We start from the raw sequence: 22113 nt of genomic DNA on the forward strand, positions 1-22113 counted from the left end.
GTTCCGCCATGTTTTATTGTGCCAAAATTGATATGTAGATATAGTTACATGAAATTAATGATACTGATCTATATCTGTCCTTTCATAGTTGGTCGCGTTTTCTGTAAAATAGTTCAGTTATCACGTCTACAATATCATTAAATAATAATCTGATACCAGAATTTTATTCATAGTCATAGTCACAAAAATATTTGTAATTTAGATCTGAATACAGTTTTTAGGAAAACTTTGTATAGTGTTAGTTCTTATGTGTAAGTAAATTGTGCCAATTTTGTTATAAGTCTCTTAACTAGATAAGTACCGAAACGTTGAAATATTAATATGATTAGTTGGAAGTATCTATATTTTAATAATAATTTTGTATCTTATTTAAATAAATCGTCATGAACGAATATAGTTAGAAGTTTTTATTTGACTAATATGTCCTACCTGAATAAATGATTTTTGAATTGGAATAAATAAATACATAATATATATAGAAAACAATCAGACCGATTCAAAGAACATATATATTCATGAATACATTGCACGAAATGAACATCGAATTGAATCGAGCGACCATTGGAAGTAAAGCCACCGCTTTACTTACTAAACCGCTAGATGACCGAGGCCGTCAAATCCGATAATCAGTGCATCTGAATTTAAACATTTACCTATGGGCAAAACATTTCAACGATGCTCACTGTTAAAGTCAAGGTCATGACGGCATTGGTTGTGGTGCGGTTATTGAGGTCTATATAATGTATGAACAGCACGATGGACATCATGTTATCATGTATGTACCACTGCTCCTGTAGTACCACTCATGCTTTGCTATATCGGAGAACTCATTTGTCATGTTTGCAATTTCACTGCTTCATCTCACTTTTCAACCTAAACACATTTAAAAAAGGTGAGATTTACAGGTAACTTTACAAAGTCAGTAATGTGTGATTCACATCAAATAATAACAGAGCTAATTCTGATAACGTCTTATGTCGTATGTAGGAAAGTATATTTAATAGTTTAATTTTTACTACTTTTCACTAGTAGGTTTCATGTCTAAAGTAATGACAATTGGCGCTCTGTGTTAATAGGGGGGAAGCTTATGAACCGTTTTCACAAGCAGAATATTTTCGGTTCCATTGTATTTTTTGTGCGCATATCAAGCGATATCTAGATTCTGGTGTGGTTCTAATGATTACTTTTTAATAGACAGAATTTCTTCTAATATTCGTCTACTATTTCTTTTGTTACTTTAAGATTATTTTATCAACGGAAAGATGTGTGTATCTTTCCATGAGAGAAAAAAAAATTGTCAATTTCATATGGTACAAATATAATTCGGGTTTTCTAAATTCAATACAATAGTTCCTTAAGGTCTATAAGTAACAATTTCATTCAACAAAACTCATAGTACCCTAGTTATATATACATAGTAGTATTGTGGTAATGGCTCGAATTCCCAAACGAAATAGGGAATTGCAAGAACATTCTATAGGTATTCTATAGACATACCTATAATCTTTATAGAGTTGTATTCTATTATCAAGCACTACGTCATGCAAAGAGTGAAAGATTATCAATCGGTGCAGTGGTACAGGAGTCTACATCCCTCCCGTACTCTATTTTTAAATTGTTAGTGAGTGGATTTGTATTGTTGGTTCACTTTAGGAAATAAATAGTTATATCTTTATTTTACAGTGGTTTATCCCTCAATTGAGTTATCAGTTCATTGTATTTGTATTTCGGCGTTTAATAAAATAATGGAACAAATTTCATATTTATCACATGTCACAGTCATTATCATATGAAGATATGACCGACGACGGTTGGTTTAATGCGAAATGAGAAAAATTAATATACACGTAGGTACTTACATTTATTGTTTTCAATTTCAGAATCAAATTCAAGTACTCAAATAATAAAAAAAAATTTTTTTTGAATGAAATTTTGTCGTTAAATATATACCATATTTATATCATACTTGACGGAAGCAGAGATGCGGAACAGAGCAATAATTTTGGCAAATGATAAATAATATATTTCAGTTATCAGTACGTAAGTACTTTATATTCTAGGTAATCAATCGTTTGCCTCATGATTTTTATCAAGTATTAGATAAGTGTTCTGAATCGCTTTCTTTGTTGTTTAGAGTTCTATTTGCAGTACGATTGTTGATGCCATACGGTAAGTACAGTCGGATAGTGTATCCCCATATCACGTGCAAAGTTACCGCAATATTTAAATTATTTGTATAGGTCATCGTTTCTCAACCATTTTTATGTCGCGACCCACAAAAAAGTCAAAAAGTTAACTAAAAAGTCTTGCGACCCCGTCACCGTAATATTATAATAATAAGTACATAACGCGGTATTTTTAGCAGCTCCACGTTATATTAGCCTAACCGGGCCCTGTACACCTTCTGTGACTCGTTGCCAAAAACTGAAACATCTCAAACGAATAACCAAACAGGAAGCACTGAATCACTAGTAGTATATACCAGTATTAGTACATTCAAAAGACCATTATAGATAATAATAGGCCATTGCTTTTGACCTGACCTCAAAAATAATCTGTAGATTTTGCCAAGCTGAGGAAACGCTATCCTATGTGCTTGCATGTGTATGCATAAATAAAAGTAGGTAATTCCTTTGGAAAGTACACACTCTATCCTGAGGAGATACAAACCATCGATCCTAAGTGAAGCGGAGGTATCAAATGTGTCTGATGAGTGAGAGGTGCTGAGGGTTTTAATGAGGAAAATACGGAGATTAAATAAAATGCGACTAGTATGACAGCGATATATAATAGAAAGTAACAAAAAGAATATGTCAAAGAATATTATTATAAAATTTAAAAATAGTACAAAAACCTATCAAGGAGTTCGCTACATCCTACCCCTCGTGCAGAACTGCACCAACTAGTAAGCAGGCCAAGGTCAGGAGACCTTAAGTGGTCAACTTCACTAGTTTTTTAAGCGGTCGCAGTAGCGTGCCTCCTGATGTGGCAACGTCCACTACTCTTATCACACTTATGTCTAAATCCCTAATTTGTAAATCCTGCCCATGCGTCCGTGTAGTTCTTGTTGCATTGTGGGAAGGAAGCGCTTCATATATCCACCGGTTTCAGAAGTCATCAAACAGTTGTACAGATTGCATTTAATCTGAATTCTCAATTAAATCCAGTTCTTTTGAGTACTGAAACTTTGTATAATGATGTACCAATGAGAAAATGCGATAGTGTTAATTTGATTGTTTGAGACAAAGGCGTGGATGTACGATGGTCTCAGCCTTCCAGGTGATGCCTTTTGTGGTTACAAATCTTTTACATAAGATGTGAGTAATTCCTTGAGAATGTGACAGGCTCCAACGAAGGCAGTAACATTATCAGAGAACATGGTAGTTGGAACTCTTTTTCTGGCGATAAATCGTCTGGAACTCATTGTCGTGAAATTGGCAGACCGGCTGAGTACTATCTTCGATAAATAAATAGGTCGGCCTGACAGACATGTAGATAAGGTTTAAATAGTGCTTTGTTGGCGTGACGGTGATTGAGCCCAAATGGTACACTTCTGTAAATGTAGAGTTCTGCGAATCCTGCAGACTGCACACTGGCCACGGATCGTGCTGTATTTCGTAGGTCGGCTCACATAATCTTTGTCGTAGCTCATGTATCACCAATTCGAGGTTTGCATGGTCTGCCAGTCGACGATCATAATGCAGCAATTGATGTCCGACTAAGTGGTGGTCGTCGACCAATATTAGGAACTTGGCGACTGGATTATAGATGCCAGACAAATACAGCAGTTTGTCATCTCTGATGTTTGGTAATAGTTTAATCAAGCGATCATCATGAGGTTGTTTATAATTGAGAATCAATCTGTATTCTTCTCCAAAACTGTCGAGTTGTGTATGCAGCAAGATGTGTCGTTCCTCAGTTTTATGTAGAGCGCCCCCTAACGGTGATAGACTAGTGGACGTTGAGCGATGGCGAGACAGAAATCTGAAATCGCCAGATAATTTAGAATTTCGAATTTTATTCAAAATGTTTTTAAACATAGTTGCATATTGATGGACCCGACGGATCCAGTCGTTAATATAATTAAAATTAGTAGTGACTGGAGTAGTTAAACCTATGCTAAAAGAAGTAAATCCCACCAATTCATGCGGTTGACATTTCCGCTCCCCACGAACTGGTGCGACATTAGGCTTCACTGGCCAGGTTTCTGGAGAATAATACGAAAAAGATTCAAAATTATCATCGTTAGATGGTTCCATAAACATTCCGTAATTAACAAAATCTACTTCAATTTTATTTGAAGAATTTCCATATAATGTCCAGCCTAGTGCCGTTAAGCAGGCCACGGGTTCGTTCTTGTTACCGATGCGAATGCCACGATTGATTGATAAATGCCAATCCCCAGCTCCAATTAAGACTGTTGGAGTGGCATCCTCATGTGTTAGCTCATCAACTAAACCGTTTAAGTGTGAGAACGATTCAATATCTTCACGATTAATTGTTTGAGAACGTAAAGATAATGAGTCCATGGCTTTAGCATTTTTTACTAAAAATGTGTCTTGTGTGTGTCTACCCTTAATATAAAAATCGACATATGATATCCTAACATGTCGTTGAAGACCACCAATACCATTCACAGTAATCGTGTGTTGCGGTCCTGTCGCGCCTATGCGCGTTGCTACACTACTGTCGATTAAAGTGGCTGTACTTCCGTCATCGAGAAGTGCGAAGACATCACAACTCCCTCTAGGTCCCGAGACTGTGATAGGTATCACCTTTAAAAATGCCCGCGGACGACTAGCTGTAGGTTGTTGTGTTCCGGTATGAGTAGTAGACACAAAAAGATTGTCTTCAGATGACTTTGAACATTTGGGAATTGACTGACTATTTCCTACACTACACACATCCGTGACATTAATATCTGTAGTTTGTGAAACACTGGCCTTATGTGAACTAGATGAATGTCGATGAAGTAAAGGATGATGACGAATGCGACACCCGTCGATATTGCATGGCTTTACTTTACATGTTTTCCACTGATGTGAACTAGTTCGTAAACACCGATAACAAACTTTCGCTTGTCGTAGCCATTGCCATCTTTCATCTACAGATAAAATTTTGAATTCTGAACATGATTTAATATTATGATCTTTTTTACAAAATGAACATAATATTTTCCTGTTGTCACATCTGTCACTGTTAGTAGTATGTGTCATTGTGTTAATATTTTCACGCCGAAATGATTGTTTCTCACTAAAAAAAGGTTGCATTGAACTAGACTCAGGCGACAGCCCAAAACGTATATGTTGATCTAGTTCACGCCTTAAAAATTCAGACAACAACTCTAATTTTGGACGTGTTGTGGTATTTTGTGTGGCAAAATCTGTCCACCTAATTTTAATTGTAGGGTTCAATTTCCCTAATACTGCGTAAAAAAGCTCTGGAGAGTGTAAGTATTCTGTCTTGTTTAATAATTTAATTGTGGCTATGGAATTACGTACCCTATTGGCAAGAGTAGCGAGTTCTTTGAGATCAGTGCCCAGACGTGGAAGATTTTTTAATTGAGATACTTCCCTGAACACGATCAACTCGGGACGCGCGAAGTTCTCTTCAAGTGCGCGTATGACTTCGTCCGGGTTATCCGTTGCCATCAGTAATGCCGCGACAGCGTCATGCGCGGGCCCTCTCAGTACACTCTGAAGTCTGGATAGATTGCCTAATGTAGAGAAATTATTTTTAGTGAGCTCGTAGATGCGTTTAAAATGTAGCCACTGAAGTGGGTTCCCTGAAAATGGAAATAGGTCGGGATTGGACCCTCGGCTGGACGCGAGAGCTTTCGCTGCTGCAGCGGTGTCCGCTACAATTTTAAAAATATTTGTGTCCGTATTAACGAGCGGGGGCGTGATGTCCACCGCCTCGGGCACACTAATTATATTATTATGTTGTCGCATAGAAAGTATAACAGGGGATGCAGTTGGCCGTGTGGTTGTCGGTGGTAGTACCGGACAACCGGCAGATGGAACAAAACCTTGTTGTTCACATTCAATTGCGGAAATGACCCTATTACCTATATCTCCTTGGTTTTTAATAAACTTAGTATTTTCCACCCACCTCTCTGTATCATTTACCACCCTGGTTGAATTGTGATGACTTGCAAGACTTCCGTGATAGCTGTCGTAGGCTTCAATAGCTGCTAACTCGGCACGTAGCTCGCTATTTTCAACCTCTTCCTGTAGAGCCGACAGTTGTCGTTCACGCTTACGCTGTTGTTCTTCACGCTCACGTTGTTGTTCTTCACGCTTCTGTTCCCGTGCAGCAAAATCCAACTCACGCTCTAGACGACGACGTAAGGCCATTGCCTCTGCAGCGGCCTTTTGGGCCCTAACGGTGGCAGATGAGTGGCTCGACCCGGTTTGAGTCGATCGTATACTACGAGTTTTACTGCCATCCCGACTACTATTGGTAGTCTGTGGGTTGACTTGTGAGATGGTACAACTTTGTGCGGGTACAGATGACATGACTCTACTTTTATTGCGGGTGATCAAGAGAATGAGAATAAATATGTAATTAGAAAATACAATGAAAATTAATAATGATACCTATAACTACGAAAAATGAACTATGAAAAATAGGTGCGCTGTAAATATAATAGGTAGAAGGACCAAAATGAAGCGGAGGTATCAAATGTGTCTGATGAGTGAGAGGTGCTGAGGGTTTTAATGAGGAAAATACGGAGATTAAATAAAATGCGACTAGTATGACAGCGATATATAATAGAAAGTAACAAAAAGAATATGTCAAAGAATATTATTATAAAATTTAAAAATAGTACAAAAACCTATCAAGGAGTTCGCTACACTAAGGATATCTTTCAATTCATGTCTCTAACGGTTCTACGTAGCTAACTTTGAAAAAGAGTGCGCGAGAGACAATAGATGCAGATCACAGTGCTACTGGACAGCACCACTCAGTAAAAAAATATACATATTATTAGCCTTCACTGGTTTTAACCTGCGGTTTACTTCCACGAACTTGTCAAATAATTCACTTGCGTATCCCGTAGCACGTACGCTAGGATAGGTTTATATACTTATGTTAATTGCATTAGTTATAAAAACAAAAGGACGCAAGGCCGAGCTCCATTATTATTTACATTCTTAGAGAAGTGGTGCAGGGAAGTATATATACATTTTGTACATATCACAATATCTTGTACCGTACCATCATATTTTACTCATTCAGTGATTCATTTTTATAAATAGAAAACAATAAAAAGCTAGTCAAACAGTGAAGAATAAGAACAGGGTATACAACGATATATATTTAAAATATGAGTTTATTGCATTGTTCGTTCTCGTGTCCTATCGGCAGAAAGCATGAAGCCTTCAAAATTACTCCTGCGTTTAGAAACCAGACACTCATCTTGCATACACAATGCAAACCGAATTCTTCGAGTCACTTATTTTAAAAAATCTATTCCTAGTAGAACAACAGCAGAAGATCTTTTTAACGCATTAATTGAAGCAACGCAAAACGAAATATTTTGAATGGAATAAATGCATTGCGGTATACAGGTGACGCGAAAACGATAGCTGGGAAAAGCAGTGGCGTGATAATAAAATTTGTATTGATAGCTTTTTACTACTTCTTATTTATGCGAAAGACGTTTCTCTTCAATGCTTTTGAAAACTAAATACAGAAATCGTCTGTTATCACTCCAAAACAATTTACTTAAGTACTTTTGAGTGAGAAAAAAATCCAAATATCGCATTAATTAATTAATATTCATACTTAATAATTTTATTGAAACAAAGTTAAGTTTTTCAGTTATAGTATTTAGGTATTACATTTTAATATTTAATTTATAACATTACACTAAAATTCATGATTCGTTTAAATACATGTATCTTTCGTGTATATACATGTGTCGTTTTAATACATGTATTTTACCTATATGTAGTTTGTATTAATAACTTTTCTACAGACTGCGATCCCCCTTAAAAACAAACTTGACCCTTCCAGGAATCGCGACCCCCCGCTTGAGAATTGATGGTATAGATAATATTGCGAAGTGGTGTGTGAAGCTTTATATTTAGAAGTTATGTTTATAAACAGTGTTATCAAAAGTCGGATGTTTTTATAGTAAGAGCAACTAAGAAGTCGGCATTAAAAGTTCGTGCAGATCAGAGCGTTGATATATTGAATTGTAGTGAGTGAATTGGTTTGAGTTTTGTATAATCTGAAAGTTTAACGTCGAAATAACCTCCACGACCAATCGTGATCTGTGGGCCACGCCGGAATCCAAAGAATCGTCATTATATCCGTCGCCGCAACGGAAAACGCCGCACGCAATATACTACTGGCCTAAAAAAATTATAACGGACCTATGGATACCCACCAGTTGGTGTGAATATTTCAAACATGTTTCCTCACGAAAATTCCGTTAGCTTTCCTAAAACTATTTTGCTACACATTTTTGTGTTAACTTTTTTTACCTTAAGTATAAACAGTGCAGATGTACCCATATTTCATAAGTGTTGCCCGGAAGACCAGAACCTTATTAAAGTGATAGTTGATTTAAATATTACTCTTGACGTACGATATGTATGTTTAAATGCTGAAGCAAGAGAAAATTATAATGTCTCCAGTGACGTTGTTCCTCTTTTAGTGGTAAAAAGTGAAAATGTTCAATTTTATATGCCTGAGAAGTGCCAATTAGAGTTAATACGTACAATTGGAGACAATTTTGAAATTACAACTGATAACGATGTTTGTTACGACAGACTTGTATTGGAAATTGTAAACGATATATCTATACAGATAGTTCCTAAAACTGTTGCATTAGCCTGTGTCAAAAACGAAACCAGAGACACATTGAGATCGACTTTAACAATAGATCACGTTCGTAAGTGTTGTCCTGGGAGTCAGAGATATGATACCGTATATCATGTATGTAGAAACTCTGCAGAGTACAGTAAAGATAATTGGTTAATGAAGCAACTTACGAATTATAATACCGGTAGCAAGATATATGAAATAGATTTTGAACTACATTGTAAATCAAATGAATATGCTGTAGAGTTGAGTGAAGACAAATATACAATAGACATCGAAGGAAGAATGTTAAAAGTAGGCAGCAGAACTGGAACAAACAAATATATAATTCCTAGTGGTGAGTGGTGTGTAGACCGTGAATACGTTAAGGGAGAAGTGGTAGCTCGAGTTTGTACAAATGATTGTTCTAAATTCGATGCATACTGTCTGAGAAAATGCTGCCCTGTGGGATATCATTTTAAACCCCGACACTGTGGTAAATTTAATAGCAGTTGCGTACCTAACGCTGATGATGATGAAGCGGTGTACTTCAACATTTCTTCATATTTGGACCCTTTACAGGAACACTACAAAAATATCGAAGGCAAGTAAACATTACGATTCCAGATTATAGTAATTAACAACCTAAATATTTTGGGTTTCAAACAACTTTATAGAATTAAAATCATTTTAATTTTAAACAGCTATTTTACTGTACCAGCGGTTTCAACCGCGTGAAAGCCTATATGTTATTCTGAATGCGTGATCAAATCAGAAATGAGGAGATCTTCAGAAGAACCAGAGTGACCGACATAGCCCGTAGAATTGCGAAACTGAAGTGGCAAAGGGCAGTGCCCATAAGTTCTAGGACAGGTGAGCGTTGGGGCAATAAAGTCCTCGACCGCGGACCGCAACGGGGGAAGGTCTCCAGCAAGGTGGACCGACGATCTGGTTACGATGACTGGAAGGCGATGGATGAGAGCAGCGCAGGACCGAGCGTCGTCGACCGAGCACGAGCGAGATCTTTGTGGGAGGCCTTTGTTCAGTGGACGTCTTCCAGGCTGAGATGATGATGATGATGTATAATATATTTTATTGTAAAGTTTCATCAAAATCCGTTCAGTTAGTATTTTGCACGAAAGAGTAACAAACATCCATCCATACTCACAAACTTTCGCGACCTCGTACGGGTGTAATTAATTTTTTTTAAATACTGTCCAAGTTACTCACTTATTACTTTTTAAAATCAGTTAAGTACTATTTGAGTGCATTCGTTACCAACAAACGAACACTGATATCTTTTTTTTCTTCAAAATACAACCCATATATATGGTAAAGTATTTTATGTCGATTCCATACTAATTTAGTCACGACTAGGGGATCTTTTTGTGGAATAAAATCTCTAATTATATTTCCTAGCAGGCCACTGTATCAGTAATCTTGTTAAATGCAAATAATGACCACAAAAGTTCATTCACTCCGCTGTCTTCAACTGTACTTATATATGGGTTATTAACTTATCGATGTCTAATTAATAGATAGTATATATTGATATCTATATATATCTATGCATATATGTATACTATATTTAGGTTATTAGTAATTACTATATGATAGCTATTTATTTAAACCAATCAAATAGTCAAGAGGAATAATCTTATTATTCGCTCTTGGCTATTTAGTCAAGATATATTTATTTTGTATGTAGTAAATAAATAAGCATTAAGTCCCCACAAAAAAAATATGTCAGACATGTAGTGTAGGCATAATTTAAACGTATTTTTTCTGGTGTTAATAAATAACTTCGAAGTGGAAAGATGGAGAACAAAAGTGGAAAAAAAAAAATTTATTGTTATTATAGTTCAGTCAATTAAAATTATTATTATCAAAGTTCAAATTATTATTATCAGTTGCCGTAAAATTATTAGATGTTTTTAAATATAACGACAATCGCTTATTTGAATGAGTATTTATTGGATTTTATTTTCGATTTTCTTTTTTTTTATTTATTTATTTTAGGCTACTAATGGCCCATATTATAAATAATTTACAGACTAATTACAATAATAGTAATCTCAGGACTATTCACACAGCGCCGTCTAGACCCAAGTTAAGCTAGCTAAAGCTTGTGTTATGGGTAATTGATACAAATACATAGATAATTGTTTTTCGTAAATACATACATATTGTACTTAGAAAATACCCAGACCGATACAAATGTTTGTGCCGTGCGATGAATTGAACCCGGGACCATCAGACGTAAAGCGATGTCTAGCACACCGCTTTACATCTGATGGTCCCGGATCACTATATCACCGAGGACGTCAAACGACTAACTACTAACGTACATATGTAATTATAATATAAATATAAATCGTCTCTGTGATAACGGCATTGACGATGGCAAGCTACGGTCACGGTAGCGTCAATATACCACCCCCTTTGGCCAGTAGTCCTCCTTCTTGAAGGTGGGCAGCATGTGGGTGGGCAGCTTTACTCCAGCTTCGTCGCCCTCCATTTCAGGGTACTCTTCGTGTATATGTAGTCAATAATACCCTGAACCTTGGTAGCGTAGTGCCGTGGTCGGTGTTGCTGCACGCAACAGGAAGTTGGGTGCAGTGAGTGCCACAGTGGCTCTATTTGAGCGCCTTTTCTTTTGTACCGTTGCGGTTCCCAGTGACGACACAAAAAGGGTCAAGATTCAGTGTCGTTTTTGGCAAGCCGCTATACTGAAGCAGTTGGTTTGCTACGACAGAAGGATTTTGTTGTCACTGCTATGCGCAGTGTTTCATTTTGACTTTTATGTTGCTTTCTAATGGGTACATTTAATTACAGTTTACTATATCACTTTTCTATATTTTAGATACATTGGGCATTCGCACTGGCCTTGATTGTCCAAATGGAAGAACAGCTCTGAATAGATCATCCGTCAAGGATTTCCAGTACCTGACATACACTATAAGTGTTGGGAACGATTATTGTATCGAAACTTTTGACACCCGCGACTGTCAGGATGATGTCACAGTAACTGCGGTAATCTGTTTGATAGCACCGCCATCACAATATAATGATTTCCAAATTTCTTTTGTAGTGAGTATATATTTTTATATACATTGTTGCAATGTATCTTATGAAAGTGACCTCCACGCGGTCCACTCTGGAAACCACTCCAGTTAATTCTTGGTGAATTAGACCATAATTGACTGAATAGATGTTCATCCTATCTTTCACTGTACTTATCTTTAAAAACACTTATTCATAAATCAACTTCCTTCGGCACTTCAGCCTTCTTTGGGAAGTGTAATCGTTCGACTTGTGAAGATTAATAGATCACAAGTGTGCCTATGCTAATAGCCACTAAATTTATCCGTTCTGATCGCCAAAAAAATCACCGTGCACGTCAGTTAGTCCGCCATCACAAAATGACGACTTACCAACTGTCGTTTCCAGGGGGAACTGCTATTAGGTAACCCTATTCTAAAAGTTTGGGTAGTGTTTAACATCATTATTGTCATCCAGAACGATTTCCGGTACTGATAGAGACACACACATGACAAGACTTTATTTTTAATCCATGTGGATGAAAAAAAAACAACTTTTTAGTTAAATTATTAGCATAAAACTGTGAAAACAGGTAGGAACTTTATATGCCTTAATGATTTTAAAAAACTAATTTTAAACATGTACTACCGCCTCCGCTTGTGGTGTATAGTAAGCCTTCTTTAGATAAGTTGTTATGTTTGGTGATTTTAATTAAGTACCTTAATCAATATAATTAATGACGTAGGCAGGAATATGACAAATAGAATTACAATTACTTGTACTGATAAAAGAACTAGTGTTTCTATTATAGTAATGCAATTTGAACAATTTGTCGTATATCAATCACATATATCATATAGGTTTTTTCAACAAATTTATCTACTGTACTTCTATGTATTTTGTAAGATTATTAAAAACTTATTAATTTCTAATTTAATTGCCAACTACCGAAGAATGAATGGTAATGGTTTATACGATTATGTTTAGAAAATAAATGCTGGGACGTTTATTGTCTTAAGTTGCTATAGCTTAAATAATGATGACAGCCTGCATTGAATATCTGATCAATTTAACTTCTAGCAGGAATTGTTATCAGCTGCTCTAAATGATCTTTCTCGTGTTTGGAGTTCTGTACTGGAGAGCTCTGCACTCGTTCTCATTTTCATCTATAGAATCTGTAAAGGTCAACAACGACAATCTACCACCACAAGGAATTACCACGCTTGGAACTGAATTTAAATAACAATGTGATTGCTGAACAATTTTCAGTGATATAATAATTTTATATTAATAAAAGAAATTGCTAAAGATTTTTTGATGTTTGTATGGAATACAATTTAGTATACAAACAGATTCGCTCTTCGTTTGCTATAATTATAGGATACATTTTAACGTAACTTATGCCGCTGGATAAAATGGATTATACATTAATCCGCAATTTTAAGATTTATAAAACAATTTTTATCCTATTTAAATTTTTGTCCTATGATTAATTATTATATTTTTTTAATTTCACGAACAGCTCATAAGCATATCGAGCGTATGCTTGGCGCTGACATTGTTGGTGTATTGTACGCTGCCGGAGCTGAGGAATAAACATGGCCGGACTCTCACATGTCACCTGAGTATGATGCTGCTTGCGTACTCATGCCTTGCACGAGTACAGTATGATGTCGTTGAAAATACTCTCATATGTACACTACTTGGTGAGTCAGTTAGTAGTATAGTAATACTAGAGTATTTGTTTATATAAAATCGTTTGTGTATGACTTCTTTATCGGCTATTTTTGTCACTAAGCACATCTCTAATATTAATAGAGTCTACTCTGGACTCTAAATGTATCTGGTGATAAATCAAATGTGTCCTACATTTGACTATGTTTTCAAACCATCTACAAACTACTTAAAACATACACACTGATCTAGCTTTAGGAGGTGTTAGGTGACAAACACACTTACAGAAGAATTATGTACCTATGTATAGGTATATATAAAGGTTTTATATAATTTACTAAATTAAGTAAATGTGAAAATATCATGAATTTACGTTATTAATTATGATACGTTGGAAAATATTCTAAAACTCCGGAGACATCATATAACATACCTAAATATGTAATTAGTAAAATGTGTATTCGTTATACCAAGAGGCGTAAAAATATACAGCTTTGAACATGTAATACTTGTTATATATATTATATCTCCAGAGTCCTCAAGTTTTAGAATATTTTATGAATATAATGAATATTATGAAAAACGTAAAATCATAATATTTTCATATTTGCTTAATTTAGTAAATTGCAATTAATATATATAATTATATAGCTTATCTAAATATGTATTACATAAACATCCTATTATGGATAACATTTTCTTTGATTTATGTATATGTATGTATGTAATGTACATGACGGATCCAGGTAATTTAGTGATAATCTTTTAAAGTTGATGCTTTCATTAATTTTAATGTGACATAGACTAAGAAATAAGAAATAGTAAGTAATAAGAAATATTGTGTACTGTCCTTATAATATGCGTTCCAGTTCTTAAGGTGTTAACAACATACTGGGTAATTATACTGTCTATCGACGCTTATGTACATACATGAATATTGAAAAACGCACATATACGTATTATAAAACAACGGCTGTCGTGTCGTACCCCTTATACGTCGCCATTCCTGAGGACGAAAATGTCATGCCTATTCATCACCACATTCACATGTAAACCTTCCTTAAAATATTATCTTTATTCCTATGCATTACATGCACATACCACGACAGACGATAACTTTTCAACATCTCCGACATCAGCTCCACTTTCTTAATGCCTTGAAGTTATGCCTATTCTTCTATAATTTTAGGGTCTTTTTTTACCCTGCAACTACAACACGTTTACAGAAAAGCTGCTTGGAGTTGAAATAACTGAGGCAGATGAATATTTATCATAGCAAGTTCATACGCTATCAGAAGAAGCGCTTTTGATTGCTCAAAAGAAACCGTATGGCGTAGATAACGCGAAACAAATAATCAGAAATTGATAAACAACCTCATTTAATCATGATACTCGATAAAAAAAATGTTTATGTTTATGTATTATAGTATGTGTAGGTACTATACATACTATGCTTACTAATATAATAAACGTGAAAGTGTGCCCGATTACATAGACAGTCGGTTACTTTGTTACCTTTTCACGACAGCAACTTATTGGGTCTTGACATGAGGTTAGATTGTTTCAAGGATAAAGGATAAAATATAAAATATAGAAGGATAAAACATATCCTATACCTGTATGGTATAGGATATGTTTTATCTCAGAAAAAGCAGACGAAATCGCTGGTAATAGCTAGTAGGTATATATTATGCTTGTAATTAGTAGGGCAATATTCAGAAGTGTAATTTTAATAATAATAATTTGCCTAAAGGGACCCCTTTTAATAATATATTTTAGTCAACATATTATATATTTTTTTTTAGCTTTCTAATTTTAGGTTCTTAGTTGTACAATTAGGTTATGTAAATACTAGTAATAAATTTAAATTAATATATTATAATTTTAATTAAAATAATATGACATTGAGTAAGCCAATAATATTTTTTATGATATTTTTATACAGGGTATGGAATATATTTCGGTTTTGTCGCTGCATTTGCCTGGTTGAATGTCATGTGCATCGACATCTGGTGGACATTTGGGTAAGTAAAATACAATATCCGTCTAAATCAAATATTATCTACGGATAAGAATGAGCAACTAACTGGATTATCGTGCACGTGACTTCATTCCGTGTAACAATATCCTCTAATATGTCACCACACCAACAAAACTAAAAAAATAATCCACATATATGAATATGTTGAATAGAATAGATACGTGCCTATCAATGTGGTAGAAAAAATGTAGTAGAAGTAATTGTATTATTTTTTGTATATATGTACTTACACTAAGAAAGCTTGCTAAAACATTTTCGCTTGCGCATATTTAATTAAGTTAGTTTAAATGGGTTCACTGAAGTTTTGTTCCTAAAACCCAGATGATATTTATATTTATATTGATATATATAGAGAAAAAATTGAACAAAAACATGAAAATAATTTTAATATCTAAATATATATGACTCAAAGGTGACTGACATAGTGATCTATCAACGCACAGCCCAAACCACTGGACGGATTGGGCAGAAATTTGGCATGCAGATAGATGTTATGACGTAGGCATCCGCTAAGAAAGAATATTTATTAATTCTACCCCCAAGGGGATAAAATAGGTGATGAAAGTTTGTATAAAACTTAATCAATTTTAAACCAATCGGGCTGAGACTTTGCATGCATAAAGCTACTATGACGTAGGCATCCCCTAAGAAAGGATTTTGATAAATTTCACCCCTAAGGGGATAAATTAACGCGAGCGAAGCCTCGGGCAAAAGCTAGTGTATTATAAACATGATTGTTTACAACAATTGCAGTAAATAGAGTTGATAAATGCGAGTGATGTCAAGATTGTTTGCTGCATTTCGTCTTTGGACTGCAACAAATCTTCATTGTGCAAACACTAAAACAAACAAACCAGCGATCACTCTCATTACCAGTGGTACATTTTTATTGGGTGATATTTTGTTACAGCCATGTCCGTACACGATCTTTGCAGAAAGGAAAGTCACAAAGAAATAGGTTTATATGGTACTCCGTATACGCATGGAGTAGCTCGATTCTTCTCACACTCGCAACTTTCTTGTTTGACACCTATCCTGTTTCACCTTTACTAGACTCAAACATGGACAGCGGCCTGTGTTGGTTTGGTGCTGGTGAGTATAATACTATATATTTAAAGGTTACTTCATAGCGACGGCCTCGATGGTGTTACGATTTCGCACACCGCTTTACTTCTGATGTTTGCAGATTTCATTACTCACACAATTCAAAATTTTGTATTCATGAATACAATAGTTTATTAGTCTTGTCATTCTCTTTGTATATTAAATACCATATTTATAAAGAAAAAAATATTTAAATCAGTTAATTAGAATGGATGTATGCTTTAGTATAAATAGTGCCGTAAAATATTAGTAATATTTTAACTAAATATCGTAATAATAAAAAGTATATTAAAAAGGAACTTATAAAAGAACGTCTAGAATTATAATGTAATATTTAGACTAATTATATACTTGGTCTTACTTACTTACTCTTATAATTTATGGAAATCACATTCCATAAGCTTAAATTAAAAAATAAATTCAGTTTTACTGTTTTATAATTGTTGTTAAATAAATAAATGTTACTTATCTTTATAATCATAATAACAAATTGTGTGTATCTCGCAAATTTTTGTCCGATCTTTTATACTCTGCTATAGTCTGTAGTATAAAGTAGATCAGTTTAAAATGACAATTTGTCTTACAGATATGTTGAAAGATTTTCCTCAGCGACTATATAGATTGTAACATTACGGATATAATATTACAATTATCTAATATTGTAATTGTTTTGGATACTTTAGTAGTCTCGGCTCTAAACGCACAACGGCCCAAATAAGAGGCTAATTGCGTAGAGTTCACATTACATTACATTGTAATTGTTTCAGTTCAAAATGACAACTCCGATTGGCCACATTACATTTTCTTTGTGGCACCAATGGGTATAGTGACTTGCATGAATTTTGTATTGTGGGTACTGACCGCGCGTCATTGCGTGAGGGTTAAATCTGAGATGCACAGGTTGCAAGCCGGTTCAGCAGGAGATCGAGCCAAACGACGCTTCAGAATCGATCAGGCCAAGTACGTATATGTTATTTTTGCAAACATCTATATAATGTTTTTTTGGTAATTACTTTATAATATCTTGATTTAGAATGTGTCAAGTAGGTTTTACGTCGATATCTCTAAATCAATATATTCATTAAAAATTCCAAGGCTAAGTTTACACAGAATATTTCTGATCTATTTCAAAATATAGATGACATACGGTCACAATTTCATGTTTCTAAACTTAGTATTTTTATACCATTTTTGTTAATTGCAAAATACGTTTTCGTCCGCGTGGTGGAAAATTGTCTAAGGACCTAATATATTGTACTACAGATGCCTCTTATGCTTTTATCTAATATAAATACGGAACAGTAAAAGATCAATAGATCACAACAGTGTCATAAATATTTTTTTCCCTCCTCACTAGAAAAGCAAGAATAGTTCATTGAAAAAGATACCATACAGACATTCATATTACTGTGTTTTTATTTAGTTTTGATTCCATAATTCAACTTTTTAGAAGTGAACGTAACTGGTAAGCATTGCGTTTTTACGTATTATTTTTTGTGGTAAAACTCCTTGCTTTATAGATATGTAGTTTTATGAAAAGGGCGTTTTGTTTCTATGTAATCATCATTATTATTCAGCTTCTATGTAATTAACCTTTGAAATCGGAGACATTTTGACATCTTAACAAATTTTTCAGTAAATGGTGGTTACTAAATTGATCATCATCGTCATGATGATGATGATGATCATGATAATACTAAATTGAAAAAGAAGATAAATTCGTAATCATGTTCATTTTTTATATTCCATATCCTTAACGTATATTTTAGTTAAATTAATTTATCTCTGATTACGTATCAATTATGTTTTTTAATTGTAATGGCATACTATTTCACGATTTACCTCATAGTAAATGTCGGCTATATGAATAGCATTAAATATACAAAACACTAATTCGTTGTCATTTCGCAGGACTATGATATTATGCCTCCATATCCTGTAAATTAATTGTCTTATCTCCACCCTTTAACTGAAACCAGTTTACAAAGCAACCTGTTTGATGGCAGAAATAGGTATGACCGTATGATGATTTTTTACAACAAAAAGCTAACATCGGTACGTATATATGTGTATTTGTTACAGATATATATTAACGGGCAAATTGTGGGTGGTGATGGGTGCAGGCTGGGTTTCTGAACTGCTGTCTACTTTGATACATGAACCGTGGTGGCTCTGGTTCGTTGTTGATCTCTTAAACGAGCTTCAAGGAGTTTTCATCTTCATAATACTCATATTCAAGCCGAAGCTATATTACCTCATTAGGAAGCGATTGGGTACGTGTATGTGGATATGTGTATGTATGTATATATATCCAAAATGTCTGTTATCTTATAATTAAAAGTCCCGGAATTGAACTATGTTATGGAATGTCCCGAAATGGAAGTATCATATGGTATGGAATCCACCACCATTTCAGTTTGTTATTAAAGTCCAATAGATACAAGTATGTGCTAGTATTAATGTTGTGGTTTAACTAACGATCTTCATTCATTTATCTATTTGTGTCGTTATTAATCAAGTTCCAATACTACTAGTGGATTACCTAATGTTTATTTAGTCATGGCTTTACCTAATAAAAAATGATTTTGAAATAACTATCAAAATATAACTTTTATCATTGTTATCTAATTTTAGTCAATATTTTCCTTTGGCTATGTCCTTGAAGGTATGACATAATTATTATATGCAAAAGCTGATTACCTGAACATTACAGCAGACAAGCATTCAAGGACCAAGATTTTTATTGAATGCTTGTCTGCTATTGTAATTGTATAATATAATTAACTAAAATTAATGTGTACAGGTTTGGAGAAGCCACATGTGAGGAAGAATGGCCCTTCGTCTTCTGCTCGCAGTTCCTCAACCTATTTGTCTCGGACCATCAGCCATGAGCCAATGAGGATATCGTTAACTAACAACGATAAGGAGAAATAGAGACGAATAAAGTTCAAATACAATCACTCCTCCACGTTTGTCAATAACAACTTGTCACACGTCTACATAACTCACTGGGTGATTTTTGTATATATTATTACGCAGATGTTTTCTAATGCTTGTGTTTGCGATCTCAAATAGCCATTACCTATACATACAATTAAAAATAAAATTATAAAATTCAAATTTGGAACCTCACGCATGGAACATCGATGTTGTTTTGTTTTACTTTATATACCTTTTGTCACTTCTAAAACATTCCATGGCGTCACATTACAAATCTAACTATTTTTTATTTCTTTATTATAACAATTTAAGCATAGCGATATTCCTCTAGCAAACATTTTGTTTTATTTTGTAATAGACTCATGGTTGGTTGGTAACATAACTTAGATATCGTAGCATGTTATAGTTATATAACCTCGCTGGTCTAACTTAATAGTATAGCTTATTTTGACGCTTACGTATTTCTTATGCACTTAGCATTCTATTTTTTTATTATACTACATAGTAACTACAATTGTATCGCAAGTAGTAGGACTTATCTAGTCCTTATTCATGAAACAGTTAAGCTACCAAACTTATTTTGGTATTGCACTGTTATATTAACTTTCCTTGAATAATTTTTTTAATTAGTTAAGGTGGGTCTGTAGTTTGATTTAGTTTTCGTGAATAAGGCAGTAGTTTTGAATATAATTATGTTTGTTGCGTTTATTTGATCTGTATGTTAATGTGTTTATTTTGAAGTGTAAATTGATAGTAATTTAATAATAATGTTGCATTTTTTCATTATCTTATTACTTAGGTAAGTTAGAGTAAGTGTACTTTTTAGATGGTATTAAAGAACTTTTATATCAGCGCACTTGTAAGAAACTGGTTATTGTTTAAACCATAACTCATTGTTAACCATAAAGTAGAGAATAATTATTCTGTTCTATGGCAGATACTAATATCATTAAAATAATATTATTTATGAAACACTGATGTTTACATATGTTACTGGAATTATCCGAAGAATAAGTGTCCAATTCATTTTTAATTTCAATTATATGATCTATAATATTTGTTTTTAATATTTTTTATTAATATTTATATAAGAGCCAGGACATTATTTCGCAATGTTAATTTTTCATTTTACATTTATGTTTCAAAAATCAGTACGCATTTAGTAGTCGTTATCTGTTTTAATATACAGTTTTAATTAACACTATATTTTTATTAATACCTACCAAATCTTTTTACATTTTCGGTTCTTATCATACATTGGTCCTTAGAGCTTTTCGAAAAAGCGGGAGCTTTACACGAGACGTATACAGTGAACTTTATTATTGTCGGTGGTACCGCGCAGTAGCCTATTCGACTAATTGCATCAGATGTCGTGTACTAAGTTCTAAAACAGAAAGGTCCCAGATATCTTCAATAAGCAGTTTCAACTATCGAAATCAATATCTTCAAATTCAAGAATAGCTTCAACTCAGAACAACAAGGTTTTGGATCATCAGTTGCGTACCACGGAGGCAGCTAGTCTCTGGTCAACAGGTATCGTGAGAACACGGTCACGCAACTACTACTACTAAGCAGGATCCATCAAGTAAGATCAATCATTTTATTTTGTTTTAATCATGTCAGTAATGGAAGACAATTTTACCGATTGCCAATGCTGTATTGTAGTAGTATTAAGTAATTTTAAATAAGACAAGTCCGAAAGGAATTTTACAGATTAATTTCAGTTTTTTTTAATAAACTTAGATTGGAAGGGGATTCTTACTAACGTGAACTAATGAGCCCATTACTAACAATGTGCCATGTCCAGTTGACCTACTCGAGGTTTACCTTGGAAACCATCGTGATATGTTCCTGGTGAATTCACAAGGATGAGTGAACTGACCTGACTTAATTTTCAGTCTATCATGCCCCAGGTGTGCCCCGCTATCTTATACCGTTAATGCAGGCGGGAGCACCATAAACATATACATATACATTAAAAAACCAGTCAACACTCGCCTAATTTTCTTTTTTCCTAGACAATTCATACAGTGCCATCTAGGTTCTAGTTAAGCAGCCCTTGTATTAAGGGTACCATATCTTCCGATTGACTCCCTAAAAAAATAACTGATAAATAGCTAAATCAAAATGGAAATCTCGAAGATTTTCCATTTCGATTTAGCTAATTTACAATAACATTTAGCACATTACAATAATATTCTGTATTGTGATAGTATTATCACATTGTTGTCTATATACATATTAATATTATTTATTGCACATATTGTGGGTGTCATCTGATAATTTACTTAGATTTGTATATCTTAAAGAAGAGCCATTAGAGTGACGTATCCTGGATTTGTACGTCTATCAAATAGTGAAAAATATATGGATAATAATACCAACTGAGTAGAGTTAGGGAGCACCAACTACATAAAGCCACTTTTTCTTTGTGTAGTTGGTGATTTTAAAGAAATTATTAAAAAACTTTACAGTGGTTTATCCCTCAATTGTTATAA

At 34.2% G+C, this 22113-nt stretch overlaps 1 protein-coding gene across 1 annotated transcript; it reads left to right on the forward strand.

Moving 5' to 3' along the window:
- The first annotated feature begins 8421 nt into the window (after positions 1-8421).
- LOC131844152 (G-protein coupled receptor Mth-like) lies at positions 8422-20702 on the forward strand. Its single transcript, XM_059192953.1, has 8 exons — positions 8422-9418; positions 11678-11904; positions 13379-13562; positions 15476-15554; positions 16482-16663; positions 17443-17635; positions 18758-18948; positions 19479-20702. Exons 1-8 carry the CDS (start codon positions 8422-8424, stop codon positions 19607-19609), a joined length of 2184 nt encoding a protein of 727 aa, XP_059048936.1. The 3' UTR covers positions 19610-20702.
- Positions 20703-22113: the final 1411 nt, after the last annotated feature.

Source organism: Achroia grisella, unplaced genomic scaffold (assembly GCF_030625045.1).
Source record: "Achroia grisella isolate CSIRO2021 unplaced genomic scaffold, CSIRO_AGI_Agris_v1 utg3972, whole genome shotgun sequence".
Classification (NCBI taxonomy): Eukaryota; Metazoa; Arthropoda; class Insecta; order Lepidoptera; family Pyralidae; genus Achroia; species Achroia grisella.